The following is a 20255-nucleotide window of genomic DNA, read 5'->3' as shown; positions in this document are numbered from 1 at the left end:
AAACTAAATCAAACAGCACCAGCTTGATTCTCTTTCCACTTGGGGCCAGGCAGTTGTGGACCACGTTGGCTAAAGGAAAGGGGAATGCATAGCCCCAGAGTTCATGCGTTGCCTGTATAGTCCATTCTACTACAACACATGTTTCCGTGACAGTTTGGTTGTAACACAATGAAGAAATGAGGGTATGTTCTTCCTGCAACATAAATTTGTTCTGGTTTTAACATGGGCCACAAATTGCCAGAAGTAAATTTGATGTAGAAAGAAATGTTTGTTTGCGCAGTATAATACTAGGCACGATACTATTACACTTTTCAGTCTCTGCCTCAGCCTAATTATGCTGTGCTGTACAGTACTCGGTGTTTAGACTCACACACATAGGAGTAGCCTTATCATCAAGCAACAGCATCTTCAAAATAAACGATGATTTTTTTCTCTCTGTGTATATAATTATACAGAGTCATGACGTGTATGTATATAATTTATATGTGTGTATATAATTTAATTGTAGTGTGAGTGTGAACACTCACACATAACGGAATTAAAGACTTATCCCCCTCTTATTCCCCATGGGGCCCTACTTAATATTCCCATTTTCTCTACCATTTCTTATCTTGATCAAAGAAACACCCAGCCCTAATCAGTCTAGCAATTGAATGTTTACTGTGAGCAGAGCACTGGACTGAATTCTTGGGAGTATTGAGCGCTTATTAGTACCGAGTGCTTAATGTGTGCAAAGCACTGTACTAAGCACTTGGGAGAGTAGAGTATAACAGGCACATTCCTGCCCACAATGAGTTCACAGTCTAGAGGGGAGACAGACATTAATATAAATAAATAAATATATATACCCACACACACACATGCATGTCTCAGAGCCCCAGTAACCCTAAACCATGACCTACCACCATCTCTTTTCATCATCCCGGTGTTCCCAAACCTTCTCCTTCAGCACATCAATCAATAGTATTTATTGAGCAGCTGTGGTATGCAGAGTGCACTTGGGATAGGTAGAAGACACTTCCTTGAGGGCAGAGATCACTTTATAATCTTGATTGTACTCTCCCAAACTCCCAAATTCAGTGCTCTCCATACAAAGGTGCTCCAAAGCCATTGACTGGTTGTTTGACACCTGCCCTCCTGGATACCTGCCTCCGGAAGCCAGTGTGGACGATTCAAAGGGGCATCTACCCTGACTGTACACACTCTCTAGCCAGATTAGTTTCAGAGATCTGAATTCTTCCTCCACTGGGGCTCAGGACATGATACTTCATATGTGGAAACTCTTTTGTTAGAACCACTGGATAAGTTTTCTTCTCCAGAAAAAGCTCTATTCCCTCCTGAGCCCTGCTGGATTGAACTGGAGAGTTTCGGCTAGCCCTTCTTCCATGCAATTATCGTTTATATTGTCTGGTTACTATGGCTAAATCCCATTTCATGAGTGCAGTAAGGACCCACATGGTGCCAAACAGGGCAAGGACTGTAGTTGTGGGTCATTAAAAGTTACTCAGCCTCGAGCATGCCAGTGATTTAAACCGACTCCTCCATGGGCCTGCTAAAATGCATCAACCAGCTGCCATTTTTATTTGGCTTCATGTTAGAGTTAGTGGATAGGTGTTCTGTGGATGGGCAGGGAGATAAGGGATGTGTAGAACGATGGATCAGTTTCATGGCAATGGAATTTTTCTGTACCCGTTGATTTTATCTATAATCATTATATGACTGTACATTCAGGGAACTGATTGGGAAGCCAAAAAGATCCCATTTGGGAGAGAATAGAGACTACTTAATTCCAGTCTCCCACCAAAATGTTTTCATGGCCACAGGTCCTTTTTCATACCCATGGATTACTGTATAACTAGCACAGTGCCTTGGCTCATAGTAAGTGCTTAATAGATACCATAAGTAGCTAACAATTTTAAAACAAGGATCAAAAAGCCTAGCCATTCAAGTTCCAGAGCATTTATCGCAGTCTAGGCAAAGCGGGTGAATTTTGTTCTTTCCAGCAATTTATCTTTCCATCTAAGTGCGCTCCAGGTGGACTTTCTTAAAAGATGATCGTCTAAAGGGAAACAGATTCAGATGACACTAGCATAATTTAGTAGGAAAAAAGCTTTCAGAGAGCGCACGTTCTAAACTTTTATCTGCGTCGATCTGTTGCGTGCACCAAAGGAAATGGATTCCAATGTACTATGTTCATTCTTTTTTTTTTGCATTGAGAAAGGAGAGAAAAAATTAGGTGTCCAAAGGGTGGCAGTTTTGAGTTATTAAGAATGATCTGGATTAGCCTCAACCTTTGAGGGTCACTCCATTGCACGCTTCGATATTTCACATCTGTTTCTTGTTGGCCATCACTAACAAAGGAGCCCAATATATATACAGTCCCAACATTAGGCGTCTGCCTGTTCCTTTAAGACCAGGCAGCTGGCCCCTAACAACATAGAGGAACACCTCTAATTCAAATTTACAGATTAGACCAAAACCTGAAGGGGAAAGGTCGCTCGGAGCAGCTGAAAACTTTCTCTCTGGAGTTCCCGGCTGGTTTGTTTGTTTTTCAATAATGAAATAAGAAGAGCCGGGCAGTCTTGCCATATGTTCCATAAACCCTGAGGAGTCTGGGAGACACTTTAATGGTATCCATTCCCGAGGAAAAATCTGAAACAGCTTGAACCAATATGTATAGAGATCCCCAATTCTAGCAGGCTCCATGTGGTGAGGTACTGGAGTTATCTGGGATCTGAGCAGCAGCAGGCAGCAGAAGCAGGGATGTCTGTACTCTGCCAAAAGAACACAGTTTGCTGCATAAGCCTGAAAAATTGGGAAGATGGTTTTTGGTTTTTTGTTCTTTTTTTTTTTTTTTAACTTCGCTGCTTCTCTCGCTCCAGCCCTTCTGATGAGAGTAAGTCAGTGCCTTTGACCAATCTCCCCATGCTCAAACGTAAGCCCCTTGAGAGCAACGATCATGTCCGCTAACCCTATTGTGTTCTCCTAAGTGTTAGGGATAGTAGGTGCTCAATAAATGTCACTGTCACTGATAATGGTATTTACTAAGTGCTTATTTTGTGCCAGACCCTGTGTTAGGCACTGGCATAGATAAGGTATTAGATCTGAAGCAATCCCTATCTCGCATGGGGCTCAGTTTAAGAAGGGAGATGGGCCATTTTACCTTCATTTTACAGATGAGGAAACTGAGGTACAGAGTAGTTAATAACCTGCCTGTGTTCACGTAGCATGAGAAGGGTGATGGTAAAAGTGCAGTACTTGGGCTCTCTGTGTCTGTCGATTTGCTTTCAGGAGCTTGGACCCGTCGCTATTGTTGACTTCCTAAAATAATTGCCGTGATGGCCAACACTGATGGAGTTGAGTTCCTACAGTGGGCTACCTACAGTAAAGGACACACAAATGGTCCGGTCTTTGTCTTCTACTGAAAACACAGAATCACTGAGTCAGAAGGGTCTTTAGAGGTTCTCTGGTCCAACTCCCTGCTTCTGGGCAAGTCAGTTTCAAAACTGGTAGGGACCAACCACTGATTAGTCTTTTGTTGTTCTCCGTCAGAAATGGTTATTCCACCACGCCTCTCAATGTTCACTCCTGTTTTTTAACAAACTCTGCAGACAAAAATTTCTGCCATTTGTCGTAGTTGATTTCTCTTTCACTGCAGTTGAAGCTCAAATTCTCTTGCTGGGTCATATATGGACCCAAAGAAGAGTTGGTTACAACCTTCACAGAAATGCACTTACCATATTTAGGATTTTCTCTGATTTAACCTTCTCTCACCTGAATCACCTTTTGGAATTTTGGGTTAAGCACTTATAGCGGTATTTATTTCTTTAAGGCTATTCTCAAAACTTGTGCCTTTATATCTTTCAATACTTTTATGACTATCTCCTACATTAGAGTAGAAGCTCTCTGAGGCCAAGGAACATATGTGGTATCTTCCACACATGTTGTACGAATAATGGCCTGCACTCTGTAGGTGCTCACTGCACTCTTGAGGCACTCAAATACCATCTCTACTACTGCTACTATGTGGGGGGAGGGGGGAACCCACAAAAAGCCACAATTAAATTTAAAAACATTGTGGCAAGTTTTGCTTAGCAATTTCACTGCCAAAATTAATTTGTCAATTTTTGAATCCATCCTGATTCCTCCAGGTCAAACTGAGATGATTTAATGCATTTGTGTGATGGTTTGCCTGTATTCTCATTTGGTGTCAATAGAATCAACATGTATTTTGCAATGTGATGTATGGGGGATTTAGTCTTTTTAAAATATGACATAAATATTCTCTTCTGGGAGATTGCCCTTTCCTACACCCTGAAAAGAGCTTAGACTTTCTTGACATCTGGGATCAGTTTTTGAGTATTCTCAAGTGAATGTTCTCATTCTTCTTTACATTATAGAGTCCCCACACCAAAGCCAGGATTAGAAGGTTAAATATGGGCTGACACTAAAGCCCAGTATTCTACATTAAAGAAGGTTGTCTCAAAACTGTGAACCAATAGGTAACTCTAAATGTGGAACATTTGTTTATCATCATCATCAGTACTTATTGAGCACTTACTGTGTGCAGAACACTGAATTAGGTGCTTGAGAGTGTTCCATTAAAGTAGAAGATATAATCCCTGCCCTCAAGGACATAACTGGGGAGACAGGAAGACACAGATAATATACATATAATAGAAACAAAAGGGAAAAGAGAGAACAAAAGCAAAATATGAAGAGATGAAAGATGTGGAATAAGTAAACCAATGTGTATGGAGGCACTAAAGAGGCTAGTGAGACATTAAGGAGGGAAGGCCTCAGGGAACAGCTCGTGTTTTAGGAGTCTATGAAGGTGGGAAAGGTTGTGGTTTAGTTTGCATTGGTTTGGGAGGGAGTTCCATGCAGGGAAAGAGTCTATTCAGTGTGTTGGAGATGAGAGAAGTAAGAATGAGATATACCCGAAAGGTTAGATTGGGAGAAAACCAAAATCAATCGATCAATCATATTCATTGAACACTTAATGTGTGCAGGGCACTGTAGTAAGCATTTGGGAGAGTTCAAACAACAGTATAACAGATACATTCCCTGCCCACAAATGAGTTTACAGTCTAGAGGGGGAGTCAGACATAAAGGAGTAATATTACCAAAGACACATTTAACGTGCAGATATTACATATAAAAGTAGAATCAAACTAAAAAAACCTTGCCTGGGCTTCGGAGTCAGAGGTCATGGGTTCGACTCCCGGCTCTGCCACTTGTCAGCTGTGTGACTGTGGGCAAGTCATTTGGCTTCTCTGTGCCCCAGTTCCCTCATCTGCAAAATGGGGATTAACTGTGAGCCTCACATGGGACATCCTGATTACCCTGTATCTACCCCAGCGCTTAGAACAGTGCTCGGCACATGGTAAGTGCTTAACAAATACCAACGTTAAATCTGATTTTTATCTGAGTGTAAGCCCGTCAAAGGGCAGGGACTGTATCTGTTACTGATTTGTACATTCCAAGCGCTTAGTACAGTGCTCTGCACATAGTAAGCACTCAATAAATACTATTGAATGAATTAATATATCTATATATAAAGCTTTTAAATAAAACCCAATCTGTAGCATCATCTTCAAAAAAGGAGGACAGCAGGCTCTTTCTATTGCCTCTCCCTTCTTCCCTATCCCTCATCCAGGTCAGCTGTGAGGCATAGAGTTGCCCATGGCGGTGAAGTGTTCATGGTTTTCAGGCTCCCTCCTTCCCTGGGCTACTGGCAGAGCCCCAAGGGCAAGGGTCGCAGGCCCTAGCCTCAAGGTGACCCCAGACCCTGTCAAGACCTCCCTTCCTCTTCCCTTCCTCTGACTCTGTGCTACAGATCCCAGGCCAGGATCATGGGCAGATATCGCATGATGGCCAGAACCAAAACTCTTCGGGATCAGTTTGGGCAGAGGGGTGGGTTAGGGACAGAGAATGTATCTACCAACTCTGCTGTATTATCCCAATTGATTGGTAAAGTGCTCTGCACACAATAAATGCTCAATAAATACCATTGATTGATTGATTAGGGCACAGTACTACTTTTTACCCCTTTAGCATCATCCATCTGCCTCCCACCAAGCCCAGGACTTCCATACTCTTGATACCTGCCTTATTCTCCAAAAATACAATAGAAGCTCAGTCCATCTCATTGATGATGAAAACGGTGTGGTCTCTTTAGGGGAGGAATGAATCCCATTCTCTTGTGGAATGCCATCAGAGCACGTTTTTATTGTCTCTTGCCAGAAAAATTGAGGTTTTTACCCTGAACTTTGGCCAAGTCATCAAATCAATGGGAGGGGACCAGATTAGGATCCCAGCTTCCTGGCTCCCAGGCTAGGCTCTAATTCTTCCAGATGAGAACCTCGCCATTAAGCTTGGGGAGGGCAGCAAACGGATGGGAATCTTAATGATGGGCCCCTCGCTGTCAACGAGGAAGTCAGTTGGCCGTTTTTGCGGCCGCTTCCTGTGGGCAGAGGAAGTGCAGTTCAGTCATTGAAGTTTCTTCTCTCCATATCTGGAATCAAAATGTTCTTCCGAAGCTGACGACTCTTCTGCCCCCTTTTCAACTCTTCTCCCATGTGTAGTGGCCGGAGAGAGGCAGGTCTATAATGGCCGGGAGAGTTCATGTTTCCTCTCTGTTGCAGGCGCCTATTGGCCTACCCAGGGAATCATTTGGTGGTTTCCTTGAAATGACCTTGGGGTCCTTTGGGGTAAACATTGAGGCAGCCATGGCCTAATGGGAAAAGCATGAGGCTCACACTCAGATGACCTAGGTTCTAGCCTTGGCTCTGCTGTTTGACCCTGTCCAAGTCACTTAAATGCTCTGACTTTCAGCTTTCCCTATGGTAAAATAGGGATAAAATACCATATGAGTCCCATGGTGGGTCAGGGACTGTGTCAAATCTGATTATCTTGTCCCTACCCCAGAGCTCAGCACAGTTTTTAGTAGTTCTTAGGTTTTTAGTAGATTCTTAAAATAAAAACCGGAATAATACATTTCATAACATGAGACAGTGCAGTGGTCTTTGGGGCTGCAGTCTTGCCCTTCTTCCTCTGCTTTCCCTGGTAATTCCCAGATAAGGGACCATGTCTTTCAAGTGCCTCAGTTTCCTCATCTGTAAAACGGGGATTAAAAACCTTAGACTATGGGACTCATGAGGGACAAGGATAGTATCTGACCTGATCGTGAATCTACCCCAGTGCTTAGTACATAGCAAGCACTCAGCAAGTACTGCAATTCTTCTTCTATTATTAGTATCTTTATTATTATTACTTGTTAAATGAACATGAGCTTTACATGCTGAAGAAATATGTGAAGGGTGTGCGTCCAGGAGACATGAAACCCTTCTGTTGTGAGTTCCAAACTCTCAGCCCATCTTCTTTGACCATTTTCTTTAGCAAAGGTGTTAGTGGTCAGTGCTGGTTGGCCTGCTTCTAACCTAGAACCCCAGAACAACCTTCTTAGGGGCTTAGGGGCTCTTCCATCCTGCCATTCCTCATTTTCTCCAGGAAAGGCACAGCTGTTCCCCATGGCGAGGTCTCTGCCGGGCTGGCAGACGCAAGGGAAGCCCGGCCCCACGGGCACCGATGGCAGGCCCGGCCCAGCCGGCCACCCACAAGTGTTTACTCAGAGCGCGGTTTCGCAGAGTCATTTGGCATGTCAAGTTTCAGTGAGGGGGTGTGCAAATCAAGCCCTCCCCGCCCCATGTTTCTGCCAGAGAGTCCCACACCACTAAAGTAAACAAACAACTTTCACCTGCAGAATGGCCCAGCTCAGTCTCCGAGCCAGGAGTAGAGGAGAGAAGCAAAAATCCCCAATTTTTCTTAGCCCTGGTTAAGGTCGGGAAGAGGAGTGTTATGAGAGACCCCTCTTTATACCAAGAGTTTTCTGGGTCTCTCTATTTCCCATGAATTTATTTTCATTTCATATCCCTGGGAATCATGGTAAGGGGGCATGGCAATGTATTTCTGAGATGAAAGTTAATCTTTTTTATGATAATTTCTGTTGCTTTTTATTGAATGTTCATAAATGTGATGACATTTTTAGATGAGAAATGCATTGGCTGCAATGTGCAAAAACAGAGTGACATTATTTTTGAGGAATACTGGAAAAAGAGGCTGCTAGCTCTAGCCTATGCACCTTCCCCTTCTCCCTTGGAACCCACGAATGTGGGAAGATGAAGTCAGAGGATGTGCAGATAAAGTCCCCTAATTGTAGAGGACATCCATTCTACAAGTCCCCAAATCCTGGAAAATGCTTACCCAGCATGTGGAAGTCCAGGTTTATAGAATGACCAAGAGTGTCGGTGTGTGTGTGTGTGTGCATGTGTGTGCTCACGTGCGTGTGTGCGTGCGTGCTGTGGTGGTGATGGTGGGTGGAGGGGCTGAGGTGGAAGAGAAAGAGTGGGAAGTAGGATGAGGTAGGCTCACCTCTTTAGATGAGATCGTTCCATTTTTGGAGGTTTTGTGTATTTTTCTTCAGCCAACATAAAACCACGACCCTCCCAGCTAAGGCAGGATGTAGAGGGAATTGATTGATAATAATTATCTCTCTTACTTGAACTCTAAGCCCGATGTAGGACAGGAACTGTCTGATTTGATTATCTTGTATCTACTCTAGCATTTAATACAGTGTTTAGCACATGGCAAGTGCTTAACAAATGCCATCATTATTTTGTTTATCACTGATTGCTGTAAAACTGTGCCTGGTTCCTCTTAGTATCCTTAATGCCTTTATGATGAAGACAGTGTTTTTTAATTTGTGAAATGATTCCAATAGCTTGTTGAAAGGATGGGGCTGTGGAATTACAACATCATAAAACTTCCAAATCAGATTTGGAGCCGAACAGTGTCTGACTTTCAGCATCCTGAGCCACCTCAAGTTTTCACCGCTTTTTTTCTTATCTTCCTTTTCCTCTTGGTTAGCTGAGTATCCTCAACCGAGTAAATATTGTAAAAAATAAAACAAAAACCGGGCTGTAGAATTATACTTGACCTTAGAGGTAGTTGTAATTGGAGATGAAATTGGAGATGAAATTGAAATCTTCTGGGAAAAGGGGAGGAAGGGGAGGGGAGGAAGATTTGAGTAGCCTGATCCTCCAGCCCGTCCGGCCCCTTTAGAGGGACACTTAGCACCCTCTAGTGACAACAGTCTCCAGCAGCTCGGGGGACGAGGAAGGTTGTGACACTTTCTGCTGGCCAGGTAGGAAGCAAACCTGCCATGTGTGCGCTCTCTGGGTTGGTGTTGCCAACCCTGTGGTAAACTTTGTCCCCAAAGCCCCCTTTAAGGGCAAGCCCATTGGGTCCAGAGAGGTAAGCCACCTACTGTCTAGCCAGTTGATGGGCTTGATTTGCTTCCCGGGGGGCAGTCAGGCAGGCAGGCCAAGGTGGAGTCCCTCAGGGAGCCTGAAGCCAGTGGGACTCTGCGCCGAAATAACAATGTTGGTATTTGTTAAGCGCTTACTATGCGTCAAAAACTGTTCTAAGCGCTGGGGTCGATACAAGGTAATCAGGTGGGGCTCACAGTCTTCATCCCCATTTTACAGATGAGGTAACAGAGAAATTAAGTGACTTGCCCAACGTCACACAGCTGACAAGGGGTAGAGCCGGGATTAGAACCCACGACCTCCGACTCCCAAGCTCGTGCTCTTTCCACTAAGCCACACTGCTTCTTACTAAGTCACTCTGCTGAAAGTGACTAGCGCCTCACTTTCCCCATGACTCCTCGAAGGACAGAAGGGAGGCTGGATGGAAGAAGATGGGCTTGGCCTTGGGCTCTCAGAATAGACTGCCAAATGAAATAATAGATCTCCTTCCAGGGAATCTACAAGTAGACTGTCATTATTACCCCAGTCCCACATCGCCTTTAAGCACTTTGACACACACCCCTCCCCAGCCCCTCAGTGCTTAGGTACAAATCCTTACACTCAGCCATTTCCCCTATCTACCATTTATTTAAATGTCTTCTCCTACTTCTCCCTTCTGTATCTCCCTTGCACTTGGTTCTGTGCCTTTTAAACATATAATATTCACCCCACCCTCAGCCCTATGGAACTTCTGTACCTATCTGTAAATTTTTTAAATCTGTCTCTCCTTCTGAACTGTAATTTACTGGTGGACAAGAACTCTGTTTTGTTGTACTCCCCCAAGCATGTAGTACAGTGTTCTGCACACAGTACTGAATAATTACAGTCAATCAATTAATAATTATCGATTGACTGTTTGAGTCCCCTCTAGACTGCAAGCTCCTTGAGAGCAGAAATTGTGTCTACAAAATCTACTGTGTGCTCCCTAGCACTTAGTTCAGTGTTCTTTACACAATAAGTGCTCAATAAGTGTCACCAATTGATAGACTCAGACCACGCTGGCCTAAGATGGGATGGCTAGAGTCCTGACTAGGGGCAGGTGTTTAGTCCATTGAGAATCTAGGGTTCCCAGTTGAGCTCTCTGCCTCTGTGGGCTCCTTGGACTTTAACGGGGTTGAAAGAGTGCATTCCCTTGTCTCAGTATAGTCCCGTGATTGGGTCCAACTCAGATCGATGAACGGGGTCAGCCACAACCAGAACTGGTAGCCGCCCCCAGCAATGTGATGGAGCTGTTGCTGTGACTTTTGTCGGTGTGAATGTATGGCAAACAAGATCCTTGTCATGATCTTCTTGGCTCTTTCCCTCTAAGGTAGTGATCCCATTTCTAACTGCTTTTGTCATATTGGTCTGTCTTCAGCTGACTCCCAGCTGTGTCTGCTGTTCCACATCACTGAATATAACGTTATATTGTTATATGGGCCTCTCCCAAGCTTTAATGTAGAGCTTGTGCACCCAGTAAGCGCACAGTAAATAAGACCGATTAATTTTACTTCACTGGGTCTTTAAAACTTTCTCTTGCCCGCCTCCTCATATTCACAGCCTCCACCCATTTTGGCTGCTTGGGTTTCCTGTGGCGGTCAACTCTCCTTTCATATCTTACCCAGTAGAGGTGTGATGCAATGGACATTGCTTCAGTGCTGGTGGACTGATTCTGTTCCAAGATCTAATTGTTTGTGATCCTGTCTTGCCATTTTAGGTTAAGTATGGCATGTTGGTGGCCCTGATGAAACTGCTTGAGAAGTTGAATGTGGTGTTTGTGGTGTCTGTGGTAAGTCCAGATCTCATAGCCATATCAAAAATGTAAGCTTCTCTACAGACCTGCAGTGTATTCCCTAACCTAAATGACACCACACTCTTATCACACTTTCCGAGGACACGCTGGCCTTCTTGATTTGATCTTTTTCCTTTTGTGTGTATTCTCGTGTCACTAGACAATGTTCTGCCTAGGGAGTGGAATTTAGTGACCCTATTCAACCTTGTGTCACTGCTGGAGGTTCTTGGTTTCCTGCAGGGGTTGCCGGATTCAGGCTGGTGTATGTCCTTACTTTTCTCCAGGCTAATTGCCAAAACAGAAGGCTTGACTGATTCCACAGAACGGTTTGTAATCACCTGCATGCCTTCTTGTGTGGGTACTTCTGGAGGAGAGTTATAGGTGCCCCTTTATGATAAGCTCAAGACTTCCAATCCGGCTCTGGGCCCCTTGAGTCGAAAGCGTTTTCCATAGTTCTGAATCATATTTGCACATCAGATTCCAGATGTCTTATCTCACCTTCAGTCACACAGACACCAACACTTTTCAGGGGTTGCTCATTATAGGCATGAAAATATGAGTCTGAATATTGTGTTTGTCTTTTGAATTAATGTGTCAGTTGGAAAATCATAGTGGCCACTAGGTTCTTGGTGTATGTGATTTGAAACTCACTCTGTGTGATGATGTGTAGGTAAAGTTGCCTTTTCCTTGCCATATCTGCATTGCTTTGGGGTACAGCTGGGGATTCTTTGACTAAATCCTGTCCTCTAGCTACCAAGGACACTGTGCCAAGGCTTGCTACATGGCGACTGTGGTGGGAGTTCTTTGCTGGATCAGGTCGTCTGTGCATCAAAAAGTTGAGTTGTAGTGTGAATCATCCCCATGACTAGTGGTTAATTTTGAGTGTTTACTAAGTGTGAAAGCACTGTAAACTTGGGAGAGGGACTTGGGAGAGGACATGATTGTAAGGTCCTTGAGGGCAGGGATTTTCTATACTAACTGTGTTGTACTCTCCCAAGTATAATACACTGTTCTGTGTACGTAGGCATTCAGTAAATGCTGTGGATGGATTGATTGAAAGCCAAAGTGAATTGCCTTCCCTACCTTCCAAGAGTTTATAATTTATTGGGGTGGACAAACGAAAGTTATTTATATTAGAGGGAGCTGGGGAAAGAGCAAAGTTTTAATATGTGAATGGAATTACTTGTGAAGGCAAGTACTGATAGGCATTCCCTCAATTTGTATCGACTCCGAGCCCCAAAGAAAATTGTAGATCAACGTGTCTGAAAATGTTGAAATGTTATTATTATGCTATTTGTTGGGTGCTTACTATGTGCGGTGGACACAGTTAATCAGGTCAGACACAATCTCTGTCCCACATGGGGTTCACAATCTAAATTGGAGGGAAGAGGATTTAATCCCCATTTTACAGATGAAATAACTGAGGCACAGATAAGTTAAATGATTTGCCCAAGGTCACACAGGAAGCAGTTGTCAGAGCCAGAATTAGAACCCGGGTCTGGCCTCCAGGCCCATGCTCTTTCCATTAGGCCATGCTGCTTCTCAGCGTGTTCTCCTTCCTACTGAGATTAGAATTATTGCTTAACAAATTCCTTTTTTTTAAAAAAAGAGGCACCGAATCCCCTTTTTACAGTTGAGGAAATTGAGGCATAGAGAAGTTAAGTGACTTGTCCAAAATCACCTCACAGGTAACTGGTAGAGCTAGGATTAGAACCCAGGTCCTCTGACTCCCAGGCCTGTGCTCTTTCCACTGCTCACACTGCTCCTTGTTCAAGTCATAACTGAATTCCAGAACAGATCACTCCTTTCAAAACCTGGTCGGAAGACAGGATTTTAGCCCACTAAATCCAAATAGAAATGGATATCTCCCTTCCCTCAGAAGCTGGGCTGTTACCACTGGAAGACAGGTTGATTAGGAATGCTCAGGGGTGGCTAGCCAGGAGCATTAAGGTGCTCGAGTAAAAACTCTCTCTGACTCTCTGAGGAGTAAACAGGCTCTGGGGTACAAGTGATGTAGTTTTCCACTGTGGGTCAGGTCCTGGTGGCTTGATATTGATCTAAGACCTCACTCCCATAATCAGAAGAAACCCTAATGGTGCAGCCTTCTCACAGAGTCTCTCACAAATAACTGGTTGGGTGCCAAATATTAAGACTAACACGACATCGTGGAGACAATCAGCGGTGTTTGGCTCCCATCATTTGTCCTAGTCAAAGGCAGTTCATATGGGGCCTGGGACTGTTCTCACGGGGTCGGCAGCTCCAGGGGACTTGGGAAGGATGTCAGAACTACTTGAGCACCATCGCTGGCTGGGCCCAAATATTTCCATGCACCGCTGGATGGCCCCAGCTTTGAGGCCATCCACCAGCTCCCTCCATCATAGGAATCAGCTCTCTTCACCTGTTTCTCCCTAGCTCAAGCTCTTCACCCCTCTTAAAATCACCTTCTTCTGAGCCTCACCCTGGTCTCTCCCACTCTGACTCCTTGTCCCTGCTGCTCCCTCAAAGCTTGGCTTTCACCACCCGCCCTGTCGCCCCAAAGCCTACAGGCACTCAGCAGATAGCACTGATTGGTTGATTGACTGATCTTTTAATCCCTGTGGCCAGGCTGGGTGGCCACATGCAGATGCCCACCTTTGCACTGTACTGATTTTGGTTGCCCTTGGCCAGGGGCGAGAGAGAGAGGAGGAGGGGAGTTATTGGAAGAATTAAATCAGCATCACAACTAGTAGTAGAGCTGGCCTTTTGTTCAAAGATGACATCAAAATTCTAGTCTGTTCTGCTGCAGAAGAGCCCACAAGTTTTCAGGATTAGAAAGAAGCTTAAAATAGGAAGATGAGATGTGTCCTCGATGGTGCAGGATTGATCCCAAAAACCCCTTCTCCCCCAAAGCACTATCTTACAATTATGTTCCCCTGGAAAGTGATCAGTGCTTTCATTGGCCCGAGCCTTTAAAATTTGGAGTGGACAAAACCAGCCTGGAGACTACTTGCTTGAGAACACATTAAATTGCTTCTCCTCAAGTGGGCAAGCCAACCAGAAGGCCCCTATTTTCAAAGGCGAATGGCCAAGGTGAGGAGCATTCTTCTCCCCTCCTTTTGGAAGGCACCCAGATAAAACAGTACAAGAAGCTTTGAAACTTTAGGGGAAAGAAAATTCGAATGCACGGGTCAACTCAAGTCATAATCAGCTAGTCATCTCGCTCATTGTTTAGAGATGAAAAGAACGGAAATCGACATCCCCACAAAATCCACTTGCTTTCAGAACTAGTGGAGTTCTGATTTTCACACAGAAAATGGGAGATTTGTTGCAAGCTATCTTCTCTGTCCAGGCACAAGGACCAAAATAACAGAGCGAGGGCCAAAAGATAAAACGGGGTGGGCCAGGGTTGGGGGACAGATTGGTTTATAGGAATGTGGCATGTCCTGTAAACATTAACCTAGTCAGTCCTCATGTCAAAATCCACTCATCTTACTGAAGGCCAACCCCGAGTCCTCTAATTTATCTCTCCTCCATTCAGGATTTGGTTCTATTGTGTTTTTGCACAAGCGGGCCACACCTTGCCACTGGTTCGACTTTCTTGTAGCTCGATTCTAAGCAAAATATTGTTTCTACCAGGGTACAAGTCACTTCCTGAAAATGAGTAATAAAAAGCATGTAGGAAATACTCTAAGGAATGTGTGGCTCTATATTATTAGTTGTACTTCCTTCAAGTAGAAAACAGAAGTGTGACCCTGAACTGAGAGGTTGAATTTGAAGACACCTTAATGAGCATTTGACATGGCATCTGTAACGCACGCTGAAGCGCCACTGAGGGCCAGCCAGCTGTTCCGAGTTTTGCCCCAGTTTGAGGTTGCATTGTGAAACATTTGCGAACCTTGCAGAAGTCAGACAGAATATGTCCAACCTGTAGAAAACACCCACTTTTGACCAACGTAAACGGTCACGGCTGCCAGGGTTTTATCATCCAAACTGCTCTCTTGCTGTTTATCCAAGCCTTTGAGGGAAATTCTCAAAACCGACACCTTTGAAAGGTGCTAGCGAGTGCCTTCCAGTCAGGTTTAGCCACAAAAGTCTTGTGACCTTGCGAGCCACAAGGAGACCCAATGTCAAAGACATTTTGAGTCAAATGATTGTCACTTGATTAAAAAAAAAAAGCTTCGTTTAACTCAGTCCAGAATGTAAACCCCTTTAAGGACAGGGATCATGTCTTCTAAGTCACCCCAGCTCTTAGGACAGTATTCTGCATAGAGTGGGTGAGAACACGGGGTGGGAGTCTGGAGAGCCGGGTTCTAGACCCAGCTGTGAATCTGGCCTACTGTGTGACCTTAGGCAAGTCACTTAACTTCTCTGTTCCTTACTGTCCTCTGTAAAATGGGGATAAAATACCTGTTCTCCCTCCTTCCCTCCCTCTTAGATTGGGAGTTCTGATGTGACTCGGAATGGAATGTGTCTGACCCGATGATTGTGTATCCACCCCAGCGTTTGACACAGTGCTTGGCACATAGAAGGCACTTAATAAATACCTCTATTAAGAGACGAAACCCTGAAAACAATGTTATTATTGTCACTGGGAAGATGTGGGGAAAACCTTGCTCTTTAAGGTGGCATATGTTTACATTTTACCTCTGGGCCCTCACAAGCTAAATGAAATGGGCTGTGCCCCCACCAACCTTCCGTATGTGGTCACAGTGATAAAATGCAACCACTTCCACCACCTGAGACAATTGTGGGATCACATCGTGACCACACCCAATGGCTACAGTCCAGACTGAAGCCCCTGCCTGTTTTACTCTCCCGGACAAGGCTTGTGCTAGACATTAAAATCCCACCCATACCCACACTGACTTCACATTGGCTTTCCTCTGACGTTTTTGCTCGAGAGTCCTAGCATTTGTGTTTTCAGCCTCTCCAGTTGGAATCAACTGCACGCGCTGGCAGATAGAAGTAAATAGAGAAAGTAACTCAACACTCTTCACTTCTCTCAATCCAGTCTACTCACTGAGCTTTGTTCACACTCCTCCCGCCACCGACCTCTTGCTCATACCCTCCCTCCTGCCTGGAACTCTATTCCCCTGCACGTCCAGCAGACCACTGCCCTCCCTTCAAAGATCTTCTGAAATCGCATCGCCTCCGGGAAGCCTTCTCTGATTCACCTCTCACCTTTACACCAGATTTCCTCCCCCCTTACTGTCACTTCATCACTTCCACACATCACCTCCAATCTTTGGTATTCACCCCACCCTGCTCCAGGTAACGCTTATGTGCATGTCTTTATATTCTACTACTTATCTCTACCCGTAATTGGTCTTAGTATGTCTCCTCTCACTAGATTATAACCAAGACCCTTGAGGGAAGGGATCATGGCTAGAAACCATGGTATTCTCCCAAGTGCTTAGGACAGTGCTCTGCACAGAGTAAGTGGTCAATAACTAGAGTTGATTAATTGAGAAAGCTCTCACTTTTCCCTGTTGAAAGGGGACTGTTGGATAGGTAGTGTGAAATGAAAGGCCGGCACTATTATTAGACACCGCATCTCTTTGAGAAATGAGTCCTACCTGAACGCTTCCTGCGTGAGAAAGGTAAGTAATGAATGAGGAGTAGGGGCCTCAGTTCATTTATCTCCCTGCTAATAATAATGCAACCAAGTTGACACGATCCGCCGCATTGAGCTGTCCAGGCCCATGGGCACATTCACTCATCAACTCCCCTGGGGACCGCCTCTGTGAAACCGTGCAGAAACCGGCCCAGTCCGCCCGACATCTGCATCCTGCCTTAGTGCAGAATGTCACACATATTGCACATCGAGTCACACCTGCCAAAGCAGTTCAGTCCCAGGCAATTGACAATTTTTTTTCAAATTAAAAAAAAAAATCCTAGCTGCATATCATCAAGAAAAACAACATTGTTTTTAGGGTCTCTTATCTCTCCGCTCCCAAATATCCTGTTTCTTCGAGCTGCGGTAGCCAGGACCAATAGAAACCTCTTCCTGCCACTGGCTGACTTCATTTCCCAGACTTAGCACAATCTCATCCGCTCTAAACAACCTCATCAAAACTCCTTTCTGGTCAGAGAGAAGGAATAATTATTATTAACAATTATTAGTGATCAATAAACTTGATTGCATCATGGCCAGCACTATCAAGGTAAGGCAAGGCTACCTTCTCCTTTGAGCGAATCTTTTTCTGGTGGGTCTTATTCTTTGGTTTCCTTTATCAACACAGATAAGTTAGGGTTGGGCAACACCCCCACTGCCACAATAGAAGACAACAAGATTTCCTTTGTACTGCCTAGTAAATTTCCTTTTTCCTACTCCAGCCATCCGCAAAGCTTAAAAACTTGAAACTCGGAAAAAAATTGGGGTTTCTAAATTCACCGGTCGGTGCTGAGGTTGACTTTTGCAAAGATCTTTTTTGAGCGCTTCTGAACTTTCTCGTCCCATAGCTTTCCCCCAAGGCGGCATGGAGACGAATCCAACCCGGAGAGAGAGATATTTGGAAGGGGTTGGCGGGTTGGCTAGTGTTTAACTTTTGGATGTTCTCAAATTCCTTCCCCTTCAATTAGGGATGCGGCGTCTTTCGGGTGGGAGGGGAGGACCCCCCTCCCGCCCTCCACCACCACCACCACCTCTCCGGCAAGCGGCACGCCATCGGGATGTGCTCATGGTACCGAGGTGGTTTTCTGGACCCTCCATCCTGGAGGTCGGGAGTTTTCCCAGCTTGCGCGGTGCTGATTGAGCTTGTCCGATTTTTGTCACTCACCTCTCCAAAAATAAAAGGGCAATGCCAATCAGCAAATGCCTAGTAAGCCTTCTTCTTCGGGACCCGTTTGGGAAGCGGTAGACTGGCCAGCTGCTTGACCGCTCCTCGCTGCTCTTGTGTGGATAAGGCTGTCCGTTTTACTTGCGTGTGTTTCAATAGATAAGGTATAGGTAAATAGAACGTTGGAGGCATTAGAAGGAAACTAAATGGCGCCTTAATTCCTGGAAATGAAACCACTTTTATGTACCCCGCAGGGCTGCGGGCAAGGACTCTATTTTGGGGTTGCTGTAGAGAAGGATATTTAGCACCACAGGTCCACGGGAGCAGTTTTGTACTTTTCTAACTTGAGTGGACTGATAAAAACAGCAGTTGAATCAGCCCGCTAAATGAAGAGGAGTGGAAGTTTTGTTTTCTGCGTGCTGCCTCTAGTTTTGCCGCATCCTTTGGTGAGAGCGTCTGAATGTGTTTTTTCCAAGGGTGGGGTTAATTTTAAAGCTCAGAAACATGGAGAAATTTGCCTAGAAATGGGTCGGGTTGTTTCCATAAAACATCTCCTAAGCGGGACCTTTCTGGGAGCCTAGGTTCAGGTGCTTTCGGTTGTCGTAACGGGTTTGTATTAATTCGGCTCTGCGGCTGGGGTCTTCTGTTCTGGGACAGGAGAGAGATTTGCAGATTTGGTCTGGGCAGAGTTACTTTTTTAGATTTGACTTAGGGGAGTAAAAATGAGATTTGATGGGTCGCAATGTTACCTGATTTCTCCCCAAATTTATGTAATGGACGAGGCCAATATTTCTGCTAAATGAAGGGCACGGAGCTTCTATGCCCGTCACCCCGTTGGGAGTATCACCCTTGGGAGGTGCAGGGGTCGGATTCAGGCTGCATGAAGAAAGGTAGTCTTTCTTCAGAACCTCGGAATTGATGAGCAGAAGTTTTGTGTTGAGCAAAGGCATTTTGCCCTTGGCGATCTCACCCCAGTAGTCATTTGTAGTTACACAGGTGCCCTTCAAGCAGTGATAGAGCTCGGCTGTGAAGACTCCATGCGCTTATCTGTTGAAGTTGGACTGCTTATCATGTATTTTCATAAATACAGTTGGTAACTATTTATGTCATATGCTTATGGTCTTATACTTTCTGTTTGGCTTTGCGTTTTAGTTCGATTGTGGACGTATAGTACGTAGAGACAGATTTCTACCATCATTACGCATGCATTTCTAAATGCATTGTAGATTAGATTACTAAAGAGCTTTAGTTTATTAAATGAAAGTACTTGATCACAATGCCAAAAGCCGCTGTTTTACAGATTGATTCCTTCAATACCAGTTTCTAGTGGGTTTCCTGAGTAAAGTAATGAGGTGATTTTACAACCTTGTTTTACAGACTGGAACAAGGAGGCCTTGGGACTTATGTCTGGGGTTTTGGTTATGTCAGGGCAGAACTCAAATTAGCAGGGGAGAAATTATGGAAGTCAATTAGAAACAGGAAATAGAGGCTCCCATGAAGGTAATTGTCCGCCCTAATCGGGCCCTGTTTCTGTTCCAGGTAGAGTAAGTAGACCAATTACCCGATTAATATGCATCAGGCAGAATAAAATCCACCCATGAGCTTCACGACTGCTTTTTTAAATAAACGCTGGCCTGAGTCTTTGAAGCCCTGCAGAAGAACAAAGAATTATTAGGTTCATTTCATGCTCGTAAACGGAAAACAACATTGATCCCATTTTGGTGTCTTTTAAAAGGCAGGAGGCAGGCCAGGGAAAAAGTGAAGGTTTTTATTTTGGGCTCAGGATATTGGTCGTCAGTTTCTTTCTGGTCCTCCCAGTTTTGCAATTCAGATTGAAGTTTACCAAAAGATCAGTTTGGTGCGAGCTATGGCCAGAGGTGGAGAGTGGTTGCGATATGCAGCCCCCTTACCAGTCTGATTGCTTTCTGCCCACAAGGCTGAGGAAATATGTGGTTCCTGAGCTGAAATTCAAGCCCATTTGCTGCCTCATCTCAGCGCTCCCTCCGAGTGCACATTTCAGGCCCCAAAGAGATTGACCTTTCAGCTCAGCCAAAGGGGGACACAGAACATTGTCCTGCTTGCCCAAGGTGGACTGGAAACCTTTGTCCAATTCAGTAGCTTAAAAGATGCAGAGGAGTGTTTTAATAACCAACACTGTACCTCATCGCCGGCCCTGAATATATAGGAACCAAAAAAGTTACTTAAGACAGTGGATCCTTAGGCAAGACCACTGGGATCCCAAATAGTTTTAATCTAATTACATTGTACCTAACCCAGTGCTCAGCACAAAGCATTTAATCAGTATCAAAACTTATTATTGTTAGTTATCCTTTTGACGTTTTTATTTTCCAAGAGATG

At 44.6% G+C, this 20255-nt stretch overlaps 1 protein-coding gene across 7 annotated transcripts in view; it reads left to right on the top strand.

Moving 5' to 3' along the window:
• Nucleotides 1-20255, top strand: part of ERG (ETS transcription factor ERG) — a 175492-nt gene that overhangs the window by 77249 nt on the left and 77988 nt on the right. For 4 of the 7 annotated variants that reach the window (XM_039914651.1, XM_029082970.2, XM_007667182.4 and 1 more), the window contains exon 3: nucleotides 11065-11136. The exons of 1 other annotated variant lie outside the window; for it this stretch is intronic. In XM_039914651.1, coding sequence (XP_039770585.1) covers nucleotides 11065-11136 — 72 coding nt within the window. Of the gene's footprint in view, nucleotides 1-11064; nucleotides 11137-17147; nucleotides 17283-17509; nucleotides 18344-20255 lie in introns of those variants that run through there. 2 more of the 7 variants (XM_007667185.3, XM_007667186.3) reach the window with 2 other exon arrangements.

The sequence above is a fragment of the Ornithorhynchus anatinus genome, chromosome 18, assembly GCF_004115215.2.
Source record: "Ornithorhynchus anatinus isolate Pmale09 chromosome 18, mOrnAna1.pri.v4, whole genome shotgun sequence".
Classification (NCBI taxonomy): Eukaryota; Metazoa; Chordata; class Mammalia; order Monotremata; family Ornithorhynchidae; genus Ornithorhynchus; species Ornithorhynchus anatinus.
The sequence above is the reverse complement of the archived record's forward strand: the minus strand, read 5'-3'. Positions and strand labels throughout refer to the sequence as shown.